This window comes from Plasmodium vivax, chromosome 7 (assembly GCF_000002415.2).
Source record: "Plasmodium vivax chromosome 7, whole genome shotgun sequence".
NCBI classification, from domain to species: domain Eukaryota; phylum Apicomplexa; class Aconoidasida; order Haemosporida; family Plasmodiidae; genus Plasmodium; species Plasmodium vivax.
The window spans coordinates 1,237,610-1,250,854 of NC_009912.1; the positions used below are offsets into that span (position 1 = coordinate 1,237,610).

Consider the following 13,245-nt stretch of genomic DNA (forward strand, 5'->3'; position numbering starts at 1 on the left):
TTTTGTTTCCTTTATTTTAATTCTCCATAACGTTGCGCTCTGCATTTTTGCGCCTTCATAGTTTTCCCCTTCTCCCTTTTCCGCTTCGCGCTTTTCCGCTCCCCCAGCAGTTAGCCAAAATGACGTTAAAAAAAATTTACAATGGCCACTTCCGAAGGATACCCGCCGGGTGAGTTTCCTCAAGGGGAGAGGGAAAATGGCCCTGAAGTGTTGCGCCGCGTCGTTTGGCAGTGCAACTCCCAACACACCGCCGCAGTGTGTGCGCCTGCTTGCACTTCCGGGGGGGGTGCACTGGTATACACGCCCAACCAGGAGCAGCGGCCTTTGGTTAAATTCCTCCTACTTATTCTTTTCCTCATAACAGAGACAAGGCTGAGAGCACCTTCACCACGGAGAAATCAACAGTGAGGAATCTTCAAACGAGAGAAATATGCGCGCAGGGGGGGGGAGACCCCCTCTATGTGCAAATGCGAGTGTTTAGGAAGGCGGCATGTGGGGGCGCCTACATGGGGTACTTCCCTCGGCGTGTACTCCGCGAGGCTCGCCTCCCTTTTCGCTTCACACCCCTGTGGAGTGTGGTTAATTCTTGGCGGTCAATCCACCTCCATACCCCCTTTCGCAGGGCGAAGCATTCAGCGAAAGCAAGAGCTTCGAAAAAAAAGGTAAACTGAGTTTGCAAAAAGGGAGGGAATAGAAAGGGAAAAGAATGGCAACAATGTTGTGCCCCATCGACGGGTACATACACAGACGTGAGTTCATTCTCCTGATTGGCTAGCTAAAAAATTGGAAGATTTTTTTTTTTTTTTTTTTTTTTCCCCGCAGATTACGGAATTGTGGACAACATTATTTACGGTGCAGGTAAATCTTCGAGTCTTTTTCTGACCCGTTCAGGAAGAACCATTTTGGAAATACGTGGAGTGTTGATTTTACGTTTGCGTTTTGTCTCCTTCCCAGGGGTGCCTCACACACTTGAATGTGTTTCTTCTGGGAGGCCATCCGTCACTCTCTCCCCTCGAACTGATGAGAGTTGCCCGAGGGTGCGCATGTTCTAATTACTGCCCTCCATTCAACATCTTATTAGCAGTGGTTTCACTATCGTTCGCTTTATTCGTGACCGCCTCGTCTGCGTTTGCCCCCTAGTGTACCTCTCTCTCATTCTTGTGCCTCTTCCCCCCCTCCGCAGGCATGGGCGTTGGGGCAGTCGGACTGTCCCTGGCGGTGATCAGTTCGACCGTGATCGCCTCGACGTTGCTATTCTCTTCCTACTTTTGCGCCAACACGTGTAACGTAAACGAAGAGGAAGAAGAATTGTCGGAGCAGCTTATGTAGAGCGCGGCGCCGAGGAGCATCCCCCGTCCGGTCACAACCCCGCTATAGTGACAAAGCCGCCACAGTGACAAAGCCGCCACAGTGACAAACCCTCTACAGTGACAAAGCCGCCACAGTGACAGCACCGCTGAGCTCAGCGCTGTGCAAGCATCGGACAGCCTATCCATTCATACACGTCCTTTTTTTTGGGGGGAGAGACCCATTCCCCCTTTGGGTGCCCCCCTTCCGCCCAAGTTGCACGCGCATCGCTTGAAACAGTTTTCCTTAATTCGTTAACTCGTTAATTCGTTAACTCGTTAATTCGTTAACTCGTTAATTCGTTAATTCGTTGATTCATGCCAGTGTCCGTCCCACCTGCATACCTGCCGCCCCAACCTGTGTGTGCCGCCTCCACCTGCATGCCTGCTCTCCATTTTTTTTAACATCTTTAAAATTATGACTTGTTCATACCAAACGTACAAAATAAAAAAAAATGAAAAAAAATGGAGCAGGGGCACTGAACGAATTTGAAATTTGAAGGGGAACAAAAAAAAGAAGAAAGGGGAGAAAGAAGAAATAAAAGGAAATAAAAAGAAATAAAAGAAATAAAAGAAATAAAAGAGATAAAAGAAATAAAAAGAAATGACGGAAGGACCTCATCGAAGGTTGGTAGAGGGTACCCACCCAACTAACCACACACACATGTGCACAAAAAAAAAAAAAAAAAAAAATCTCCGCGTCAGTTGTCCTCAATAATTTCGTCCACCTTGTTGTTGCTGTAGCATTCTGCAGAAGGGGAGGAAAAAAAAAAAAAAAAAAAATGGTGAGTATTTACACTTCCCCTTGTGCCGCATAGCAACGCGCTCCTTTCGCCGAGGAGAGACACTTACCAATTATCATGTCCATGTATTCGTTCTTGGAAAGAATCATATATTCGCAGGGGGTTTCTGCAGGGGGGAAGCGGGGGAAGCAGGTTAGCAGGTTGGCCGCATGACCGCATGACCGCGTGACCGCGTGACCGCAAGACCACATGGCAGACTGCCGCTTCACCGCTCCGCACGGGCAAACTCACCTGCGATGCACGCGCTCTTGTTAAAGTACACGTGCTGGGTGTACCACTTCTTAAACAAAATGTTGATGTTTTTGTGAATGACATGGGAGTTGGTCTTGGCGAGGCCGCTGCGCAGTCCGCCGGAGGGGTGACTCGACAGACCGCTGCCCATGGCGCTGCCCGTAGCGCTTCCCATAGCGCTGCCAATATTGCTGCCCATATTGCTGTGTTCCATTTTTGGGTGGACGCTCCTGTTGTCCCTGGAGAGGGAGGTCGTCCACTTGGGACGCAGCGAATCTTTCTTGTCGTCCGAACTTTTCCTTTTAAAGAATAGGGATTTTTTTTTTTTTTTTTTTTTTTTTTCTTCTTCATAATTTTTGAGTACGTTTATTCTCTTCTCGATGGTACTGTTAAACAGTTCGATGATGTTGCATGGGCCGAGTGCCTCCAGCGCAATGATGCACCTATGGGCGAGTACGTTGGTACTTCCGTTTTTTATATTTTTCACGTGCCCCTTCATCAGGATGATTGCGTAATTTAAAAAGGTGTTTTCCTTCAGTATGTACTCATTTTTCTGCGCCGTTTTTATTTTCTTCCGCTGGATGCACTTGCTGATTAGCTGCGTGTCGATGTACTTGAAGTAGACGCTTTCCTTTAGGAAGCTGATGACTTCCCGTTTGCAGCTCGGCATGAGCGTCTGCTTCCTGGCGGGCCTCGCGCGCTGGGGCGGGGTTGCCGGCGAAGGTGGCGAATATGACGAGTGTGACGAATGCGGCGAGGGTGACTGGTTTGGAAGGGGCTCTCCTTTGGACGGCTCTCCTTTGGACGGCTCTCCTTGGGGGGGTATATCTTGGGATGGTTCACCTTGGGACGGCTCACCTTGCGGTGGCTCACCTCGGAGCGGCTCGCCCTGCTGCTTCGCCCTGCCGATGGACTCGTCCGAGTTCTTCCAGACGAAGTTGGAAGGAATGTCGGTGCCCTTCTTAACACTGCGGAAGTCAAACTCGTCCGTTATTTCCTCCTGCAGCAGGATTTCAATGACGTCCTCCAGGGTGATGATGCCAATGTGGGCGTACTTGGGATCGGCATGCTCATCGTAAATAACTTTTCTCACTACCACGATGTGATTGTTGGCACTTTTGAAGAAGCTCAGCAGAGACAAAATGCTTTCGTTGTAATCCACCCCGTATATGTACCTCCCGATGTGCTTCAGAATGTACTTCACTGGGATTTCAATGTCTTTATTTCTGGCAATGCGAATGTAATTTTTTATGTCTAGGAAGATGTGCTGCATGTTTTTTTCTTTGTTAAGGTTTTCTTTGATCATGATGCTTTGCGAGATGTATCTGTTTCGCCCGTGGTTCGAGGCGATGTCGCTGATGCTGCTGTGCGCGGCGCTGCCCCGGGTGTGAGTGGTGCTTCCCCGGGTGTGAGTGGTGCTTCCCCGGGTGTGAGCGGCGTTTCCCCGGGTGTGAGCGGCATTTCCCCCGGCGTGAGCGGCGTTTCCCCGGTCGCCTCCATCGCTTGGGCTGCCGCTCGGGGGGGTAGCTCCCTTTGTGCCGGGGCCGCTCTGCCCGCTCTTCTCCCACTTCGCCGGCTTGCCCTTCTCCGGGCGGGGCTTCCCCTGTAGCGCTTTCGCAGCCACTCCGTTGGCATCTCCCCCCCCTCCCTTGTTCATTCTGCTATAGTATTTTATTCTCTTTTGAATGTCGGTGAATACGACCTCGTCGGGGGAAGAGGACTCCTGCTCGTCCTCCCCATTCAGCATCATTTGGTCGGACAGGAACTCCACGAAATTTACATTCCTGTTTTTGTGTTCGTAGGGGTTCTTGTAGGTCTTTTTAACTTTCTTCTTCTTTCGCTCTCGCAGCTTTGATGGACTGACGATTTCGTCCAATCCACCCCGTTTGTCGCTTCCCCCCCGTCCGCCGCCTTCCCCATCGTAGTAGCCGCCGCATCCGGCGCGCGGCTCCTCGCCCTCCACGTGGATCTGCACCTTCTTCTTCTTTTTCTTTTCCCGGTCCGAATTTGAGGCGCAGCCTCCGACTTGGTCTCCCCTCGCGTTCGTCTGTTTGGCCGGTTTGGCCTGCTTTGCCGTGTTATCCTGCTTCGTCCTGTTCTCCTGCTTGGTCCCCCTCCGGTGGGGGCGCTCGTCGATGTTTATCTTCACCTCATCCGGGTTGGAGGCCTCCTGGGCGGGCTCCACTTCGCTGTCGGTGCTCAGGTGCCCCTCCGCGCCGCCCTTCAGGTCGACGACTTCCACTCCGTCCTGGGGGTCGTCTTCCTCCCCATTGGCGGAGGGGTCTCCCCTGTTGGCGGCGTCGTCCGCCCCCTCCGCTCCGTTTTCTTTCCCCAGGGTGCTATCCCAGTCGTTTTCATCATCTGCCGTATCGGTGTCGTATCCGTTCGGCTTCTGACCAGAGGGGTGTGCATTCACTGGGATCTTCCTCCTTCGCTTACTACACGTGGTGGTGGACTGACTGGCACGACGAGGTGCATCATCACCCCTATTCGAAGCAGAGCAACGGCCAAGAATCCTCGCCCCATCGTAGGCATATATCTTATTGGCAATTCTAATCTTCTCCGATTTCATTTTTATTAAATGAAAGATACCCGTTCTGGACCTCTTCTTGAAATACCTATGCTTGCTGGTATCTCTCCTCTTCCTACATTGCACCAGCGAATTATTATCAAAAATAATTTTGTTTATGCCAAACCAGATGTTAATGAGGTCCTTTATGTGGATGAGTCCGACTACACATTCTGAGTTACATCTGTTCAACACGGGTATTCTAGAGAACCCACTTTTTAGAATCCGTTTGATCGTTTCATAATTAATAAAGCTGTTGTAGTCTATCCCGAAGACGTAATCGATGTCAGTCATGATGTGCATCACCTTGTATTGGGACATCTCCAGGGCGCTCACGACGATCTTCGCCTCGTCCTCGTGCAGGATGTCCGCCGCGCTCTTGTGCACGTCCACCAGCGCCTTCAGCTGCTTCTTGTTGTACGTGTTCAGCACGTTCTTCCCTGAGGGGTGGAAGTTGTGCAGAAGTTGTGCAGAAGTGGTTGTGGTTGTAGAAGTGGTTTTAGGGTTTAGGGTTCAGATTTAGGGTTTAGGGTTCAGGTTTAGGGTTTAGGGTTCAGATTTAGGGTTTAGGGTTCAAATTTAGGGTTTAGGGTTTAGGGTTCAGTTTAGGGTTTAGGGTTCAGGTTTAGGGTTTAGGGTTCAAATTTAGGGTTTAGGGTTTAGAGTTCAGTTTAGGGTTTAGGGTTCAGTTTAGGTTTAGGGTTCAGATTTAGGGTTCGAAACTGGGTGAAGAACTGGGTGTGCTTGTGGATGAGCTTCCCCCTTTCTCTCACACCGTCCTCCCGTTTTTTCTCTTCCCCTCCCCTACTGCTGACGTACCCACGAAGTGGTCCAGGATGAGGCTCGTCGGCTTGGCGAAGATGAAGAGGCAAAACTTGAGGCAGTGAATGAGGGGCGCGAAGAAGCCGCCGATGGCCAACCCGTGCTTGGAGCAAATGGACTGCGGTATTATCTCCCCGAAAATGGTAATGATCAGCGTCGAAATGATAAACGAAGTGACTCCATCGGTGAGCTCGCTGAGTAGCAAACTGAAGGCGGAGTTCACCATGACGTTGGCCGTGATGAAGGTCACGAGGATCTCATTGGTGTTGTTGCGCAGCGGGAGGATCTTCCTCGCGTTCTTGGCGTTGTTCAGCTCCTTCTTGTCTTTTTCGGACACCAGGATCAGCAGGTTCAGCTGCAGCGTATCCAGCATCATTATTCCGAGGGAGAGGCCTGCCATGGGGGAAGCGCGGAAGCGGCGAGGTGGGTGAGCAGTTTGGGAAGTTGGGAAGTGGCGAGGTGGGTGAGCAGTTTGGGAAGTTGGGAAGTGGCGAGGTGGGTGAGCAGTTTGGGAAGTTGGGAAGTGGCGAGGTGGGTGAGCAGTTTGGGAAGTTGGGAAGTGGCGAGGTGGGTGAGCAGTTTGGGAAGTTGGGAAGTGGCGAGGTGGGTGAGCGGCCTGGTAAACCGCTCATGGGGTAAGCCGCCTGTTAAGCCGCCTAACAGCCGGCAGCTCACCTGAGAACAGGGCACTCAGAATCCCACAGACGACGATACCGGTTATAAGCAGCCATAACTGCATTTGACGGGGAGGGGGTGGTTAGCAGGTAGCGGTTGGCTGGTAGCGATTATCGGCTGGTGATTTGCGGTTTGCGGTTTGCGGTTTGCGATTTGCGGTTTGCTGGTAGTGGTTATCCGTTTGAATCTCCCCGGGGGGTCGCTCCTTGTCTGCGTCGGCCGCGAGGAGGAAAGGCGCTTCTGTCGGGGGTGCCTCCAATCCGAAGTGGCTCCTCGCCAGTGGGGCGGCGATGTGTAAGTGTAAAGGTATGTGCTATAGTAATTGAGCAGGAGGGCCGCCTGGCAAGCGCGCCAAACGGAAGCGTGTCAGTGGGCATGCACACGTTGTATACGTAGGCCCCCGAGCGTCGCGAATGGAGAGCTCCTCACACAACCAGGGAAGTGCATCAAGGGGAGAGAGTCAGGCGTGTGAGCAGGCACTCCGAGGGGTGGGCGCGGGGCTGTCACTTGACTTTACAAGGGGGAGCAGCGCACGAGGGGTGAAGAAATACAAAAAAAAATAAAAAAAATAAAATAAAAATAAAAAAAATAATATAAAAAATGCGGACCCCAAATTTGTACAAATGGTGTGAGCGATGGAATACGCCAAAAAGGGTTTACTCTCGCTTGGCCGAACGAAAAGGAAAAAATAAAAAAAAATATAAAAAAAAAAAAGAAAAAAAAAAAAAAAAAAAAAGATGAATAGGAAGAAGGAAAAGAAAAGGAAGAGGAAAAGGAAAAGAGGTGACCTCTGGTAGGTAACACTTTGTAACGTGTGTCATCAGGTGATTTAGTCGAGGGCAGGGGGGGGTTAAAAAAAAAAAAGTTACAAAAAAGCTGTCAATCAAAGCGGTTAACGCGGCATACAAAGTAACGAAGTGCAGCAGAACATACACGCGTCCGTCCGCTCGCATACACGGGCACACCCTCACATGTGCATGTATCTCCTCTGTGATTAAGGTTGATGGGAGAGAGTGATGGTCATGTGCATTCTGCCCAGGTTTTTTTTTCCTTCCCTCTTCCTGGTGCTTTAATTTCACAAAAAGGAGGCACTTGTTTTTTTTTTTTTTTTTTTCTCTTGGGAGCTCTGCGCGTTGATGGCACATTCGCTGCCACGATGGGTTTTCCTTTTTTTTTTTTTTTTTTTTTTTCTTTTTCTTTTTCTCTTCCCTTGCAAGCGGTCGACCTGATCCACTTTGCGTGCCCTGGGAGAGAAGCTCTTCCCTTTAGCTCAGTTGGGCCATTTCGGTTTCCTCCTCCCCCCCTTCTCCTCCCTGTGCAGTGGTTTACCATTGGGGTAGTTTTTCTCCTCATAATATTTCTTTATTGGGAAGTTCCCCCCTTTTTGTGAGTGACCATTCATGGGGATCCACACACATTCGTGGAAGTGAAGAGGCACTCGGTTAACAGATCAGGGAGGCACTCCCTCTTGGGGAAGCATACAAACTAAGAAGGGACATCCTCATGTGTGCCTTTTTTGCCGAATTGCCAAAGTGGGGGGAAGTCCAAAGGTGGGCGTATGATCCGATAAGGCGGAAGAATTCCCCTCGCTTTTAAGGAGTTCCTTTTTTTTTTTTTTTTTTTTTTTGCAAACTTGGCATCGTGATGGTTGGACCAGTTGGGGCTGCTGCTTAGCGGAGGGGAGGCAGGGCTGTCTTAAGTGAGACCAATGGAAAGGAGAGCGGTTAGCAGCACATTTGCGTGGAGGGTTCCCGGTTGACTGCCGACGTGCCGCATTTCACTTTTCTGTTTATTCCCTTTTCGAGAGAGCCATATGACCGAAATGGTCATCCCGGGGTGGAAATTCAGGTCGAACGAACAGGGAGAGGGGAGTGTAGCGTTCTCTTTGGGAAGCCGCACAGGGAGAGAGATAAGTCCTCTTTGGGGTAACCGGGCAGCTAAAATTTTTGTTACTTTTCTGTTCACGATGAACAGAGTTGTGTGGGGGAGAAACCAAAAGGAAACATTTTTACTCGTCTTTTGGGAAAGCGGGCTGTCTGTTGCCCTGGCATGCCTTTCGCGTCCTTCCGTTTGGATCGCCTGTTTTCGCTTGTGATCACCTTTTTTCGCCTTTCCGGGGGGTTGACCGCCTTAAAATATTCCCCTCCATTCGTACGCAGCGAGTTTGTCACTTTAGCTGCGTGGCTGCTTGCTCCCCCTTTTGTGATCCTCTTTTTTTTTTTTTTTTTTTTTCCCCTTTTCGCCTTTGCGCTGTGCCTCCCAGTTGGGACAGAACGGGCGAGTCCCCACGCGCCGCCTGGGGGGGCGAACAAACCGATCATTGGGCAGGGCAAGGGAACACATTGGCATATTCGCCGCGTTTGCCACATTTGCCGCGTTTGCCACATTTGCCGCGTTTGCCACATTTGCCGCGTTTGCCACATTTGCCGCGTTTGCCACATTTGCCGCGTTTGCCACATTTGCCGCGTTTGCCACATTTGCCGCGTTTGCCACATTTGCCGCGTTTGCCACATTTGCCGCGTTTGCCACATTTGCCACATTTGCCACATTTGCCATATTTACCGCTTTTACCAAACGAAATTATCAACGTGAGAGGACACATGCGTGCGCAAAGGGGAGAGGGTACGTACAGATATGTGCGCTCCCAACTGGGTGTAATTTAATTAGCTCGCTTTTTTTTTTTTTTTTATAACAAAAAAAAAAAAAAAAAAAAAAAAAAACTCAGCTGGTTGGCTCACTACACTGATCTCTCAGCTTTCATTGCCGTGTGCGTTGATTTAATCCTCTCACCTGGCCATTTTTTTTTCATTTCCCCCCCTTTGTTGCTTCCCCATCATTTGTTGCATCCCCATCATTTGTTGTTCTCCCCCTTTGTTGCTTCTCCCCCTTTGCTCACCTCCCATTTGGCAGACCAATTCACATTTCACCCAGCCGTGTTCCTTTTCCCCCTGTTTGATCGCCCCCCCTTTTCGTGCTTCACATTTTTAGAACTTTCGCGTTTGCCGAAGTTTCGCCTTGTTCGCACGCGTTTTCTTTTGCTGCCTCATCGTTTCCATTCGCTGCCCCTTTGTTTCCCTTCGTTCCCTTTCGTTTCCTTTCGCTGCCCCTTCACTCCCCCGCGCGAAATTTAAAAAAAACGAGGAGAGCAAAATGGCGGAAGAAGAATACTCATGGGACAGCTACTTGAACGACCGACTGTTGGCCACGAACCAGGTGTCGGCCGCGGGGTTGGCCTCGGTAAGGAGGACGGGCAGTGTGATTGGCACGCGATGAGAAGCCATCGTGGGGGCGCACGATGCGGTGCGAGTTGCACACTCAGCTGAAGAGTCATCTGAACACTCAGCTAAAGTGCGAATTGCTTTCGTAGCCGCTCCATTTGCTAACGTGCGGATCCGCGCGCCCCCCCGAGCAGCTGCCAAAAAGAAAAGGGCAACCCAGTGTAAACGTGTTAACATATATTAATGCTCATTTACACACATGGGAGAGAGCGTGCCCATGGTGGGATGTATAAGTGAGCCATTTGAAGTTACGTCTCCCCTTTTTTTTTTATTTCCCCCAATGCAGGAGGAAGACGGAGTTGTGTACGCCTGCGTGGCGCAAGCGGATGAAAACGACGCGGAGTTTGACAAGTGGACCCTCTTCTACAAGGAGGACTACGAAATTGAGGTGGAGGACGAGGTAGGCCTCGGGGAGAGACAGGTCCCCGCAGAGGGCTGTGCTGAAGCGTGGCGCAAATGAGAAGCGCAAATGAGGAGCGCAAATGAGGAGCGCAAATGAGAAGCAGCATTCACGTGGCGATTATAATATACTTATCCTGCGTGGCGATTGTAGCATGCTTCTCCTGCGTGACGGTTGCAGCATGCTTCTCCTGAGTGGCTATTATAATATGCCTCCCCTGCGCGCGCCCCCCCCCGCAGAATGGAAACAAAAGCCAAAAAACGATTAACGAAGGACAGACGCTGCTGACCGTTTTCAAGGAGGGCTACGCCCCAGACGGCGTGTGGCTAGGAGGAACCAAGTACCAGTTTATAAACATCGAGAGGGACCTGGAATTCGAAGGCTACACGTTTGATGTGGCCACTTGCGCCAAGCTGAAGGGCGGGCTGCACCTGATCAAGGTCCCGGGGGGCAACATCCTCGTTGTGCTCTACGACGAGGAGAAGGAGCACGACCGAGGTAGGTCGAGCGGGAGAGCGGTGGAGCGGTTTAGCTGTTTAGCAAACCACTTCACCTGTGAAGTGGTATAACCACATCCCCCCTGTGGCCACTCACCTGGCCGCGCACCACACCACGCACACCTTTCCCCCATGCAGGAAACTCCAAAATCGCCGCCCTGACGTTTTCAAAGGAGCTGGCGGAGAGCGGCGGTCAGTAGTGGGGAGCACCAACTTGGTCAGAAGTAGCAGCCATCAGCAGGAGAGCCCCACCAGCAGGAGCACCCATCAGCAGACGGCTCACGTGTACAACAGGAACCTCGAGGGGTCATGTTTGACATGCCCCTTTGCCGCCACGGTGATGGCGAGCCTTCACTCCACTGAGCTTTAATCTGACGTGTGTACGTGGTGAGCAGGAGGGATGCTGGGCAGCTGCTTGGTCGGCGGCTGTTTGGTCGGCGGCCCTTTTCTCGGCAGCCGTTTGCTCCCCTGTTTTTCGCCCTTTTTTGCCTCTTTTTTTCTCCTTTTTTCTCCCTTTTTGCCTTTTTTTCCCTTTCGCCCCTGGGCACCTCCAACCAAACGTTGCTTTAGAATTCCACCCACTTCGCCTTTTCACGGAATTTGGTAATTGGAGGGGGGGTAAGAGTGCCCCATCGGAGGAGAGTTCTCATTTAGATTCGTTTGAGTTATCCGTTTGGGTTATATTCGTTTGAGTTAAATTTTCTTACGGGGTCGGAAGAGGGGGCCCCAAAAGGCATGCAGAGGAAAAAACACGGCGTGGCATCAAGCGGTGGGGTGGAGCGGTGAAATAACGCGGTGAAATAACGCGGTGGAGTAGCACAGTGGAGTAGCACAGTGGAGTAGCACAGTGGAGTAACACAGTGGAGTAACACAGTGGAGTAACACAGTGGAGTAACACAGTGGAGTAGCGCGGTGACACCCCTCCCGGGGCGCTACGCGTCGGGAACGCAGGAGGCGAGCACGTGGCTGTAGTAGGCGTAGAAGGCCAGGACGCCCTTGACCAGGTAGTAGACGTCCCGCACAGCCGCTATCTCCCTTATCGAATGCATGGCTAGCTGGGGAATGCCAATGTCGATGCCCGGCATGGACAGGTTCGCAGCAACCATAGAACCCACGGTACTACCACAGGGGGTATCATTCTTCACCATAAAATTCTGGTACTTTATTTTCTCATTAAAATTGGAAGCAAACAGCTCGAAGGTCCTCTTGAGAAGGCACGTGTAGTAGGGCGACGTGACGTAGTTCTTATTTGTATTATATTTGATGGCAATTCCCTCGTGGAAAAACAGCTGGTGGCTCGCCTGCACCGTTTCTGGGTAGTTGGGGTGGCTGCAGTGGGCCATGTCCACGTTGAGCAGGAGCGACCTGCTCATGAGGCTTCCATACAGCTCGTCGATGGAGGGGGGGGCACTAGCGGTAGCAGCAGACGAGGTAGTAGCAGACGCGGCATCACACGCGTGGGAAGAACAAACGGCAGCCAAAATCCTTTTGATGAAATTTTGCGTAAAGTAGGACTGCGCGCCGACTTCGCTGAGGGACCCGATTTCTTCGTGGTCGTAGCCGATGCAGATGTACAGGTTTGCGTGCGCCCCGGGGGGGGGAGCGGCGGCGGCGCCAGCACTAGCAGCACCAGCGGCTGATGCTTCTCCCTCTGCCGCGGCCGCCGCTCCCGCCGCTGCTTCTGCTCCCCCCCTTAGCATGTCCACCATCTCCGCGAACGCCTCGAAGACGCAAAAGGAACCCAACAGATTGTCGAACCGCGCCCCCTCGATGAACTCCTCGTACGCCCCGGTGAAGCAGGGCTGGTTAACATCCATTAGGCATAACTCAAAGTCGAGGATGTCCTTTTCCTGGCACTGCAACTCCTTCGCTAGTGTGTAGAGGAGGGGGGAGGAGTTGGGGTTTTCCTGGTGGGAGTGGCAGCTCGGGGAGTGGTCCTCCGCGTCGAGGCGCTTCTCTTGTGCGTTATCCGCGTCTGTAGCGTCCTCCGTGGGGGAAGCTGCACCTGGCTTCCCGCCCTTCACGAGGTGCTCATACAGGAGGGTGGACAGAATGGGCTTCAAGTGCGCCTCGTAGTTAATCTTGACGGAGAACTCGAAGCGCGTTCTGTTTTGCAGGTGGATGGCGAGGCTGGGGAGGAAGAGAAGGGACTTGTTAATCTGAATGAGCCTCTCCACCAGTTTGCCCTCCTTCTTGTAGAGTACCTGGCCAGATAGCCCCAAGCTGCGATCGAACCAGGTGTGCCACAGCCCCGAGCCGTAGCACTCCACATTCAGTTGGTGCAGCTTACTCTTCACTACATTATTGTTCGGGGATACCTTCAAACAACATGAATCGATGTGGCCAATCGAAATGAGGATGGACCCCTTCTCTATGGTGAAGTCCTTTCCAATAAAGAACCCACAGATGTTCCTGCTCTGCTTGCTCAATACGTATCCTTCGTTTTTGCGTAGCTCCCATTTTTCACCTTCATGGATTCGTTTGAAGCCCCTCTCCTCCAGCTTCTCCCTCAGGTTTTTGCACGCCAGGAAGTTGCTCCCGCTCTTCTGGATGAACCTCACGGCCCCCTGCGCGTACTCGCGCGCCTTCTTCTCCATGGTGATGGCGGTGATCCCTTTGTAAGC

At 51.7% G+C, this 13,245-nt stretch overlaps 3 protein-coding genes across 3 annotated transcripts, besides 1 other annotated feature; 1 reads left to right on the forward strand and 2 right to left on the reverse strand.

The window, feature by feature from the left end:
- Positions 1-2,047: 2,047 nt before the first annotated feature.
- PVX_087105 (hypothetical protein, conserved) lies at positions 2,048-6,510 on the reverse strand (the record flags this gene model as incomplete). The annotated part of the gene is made up of 5 exons (XM_001608314.1): positions 2,048-2,094; positions 2,199-2,255; positions 2,381-5,384; positions 5,725-6,164; positions 6,447-6,510. 5 exons carry the CDS (start codon positions 6,508-6,510, stop codon positions 2,048-2,050), a joined length of 3,612 nt encoding a protein of 1,203 aa, XP_001608364.1.
- A 2,678-nt stretch (positions 6,511-9,188) lies between these two features.
- PVX_087095 (hypothetical protein, conserved) lies at positions 9,189-10,821 on the forward strand (the record flags this gene model as incomplete). The annotated part of the gene is made up of 4 exons (XM_001608313.1): positions 9,189-9,683; positions 10,011-10,124; positions 10,364-10,622; positions 10,760-10,821. Exons 1-4 carry the CDS (start codon positions 9,597-9,599, stop codon positions 10,819-10,821), a joined length of 522 nt encoding a protein of 173 aa, XP_001608363.1. The 5' UTR covers positions 9,189-9,596.
- Positions 10,822-11,318: 497 nt separating this feature from the next.
- Positions 11,319-13,218, reverse strand: PVX_087090 (aspartyl aminopeptidase, putative; the record flags this gene model as incomplete). Its single annotated transcript, XM_001608312.1, has 1 exon — positions 11,319-13,218. One exon carries the CDS (start codon positions 13,216-13,218, stop codon positions 11,554-11,556), a length of 1,665 nt encoding a protein of 554 aa, XP_001608362.1. The 3' UTR covers positions 11,319-11,553.
- Positions 13,200-13,226: a microsatellite.
- Positions 13,227-13,245: the final 19 nt, after the last annotated feature.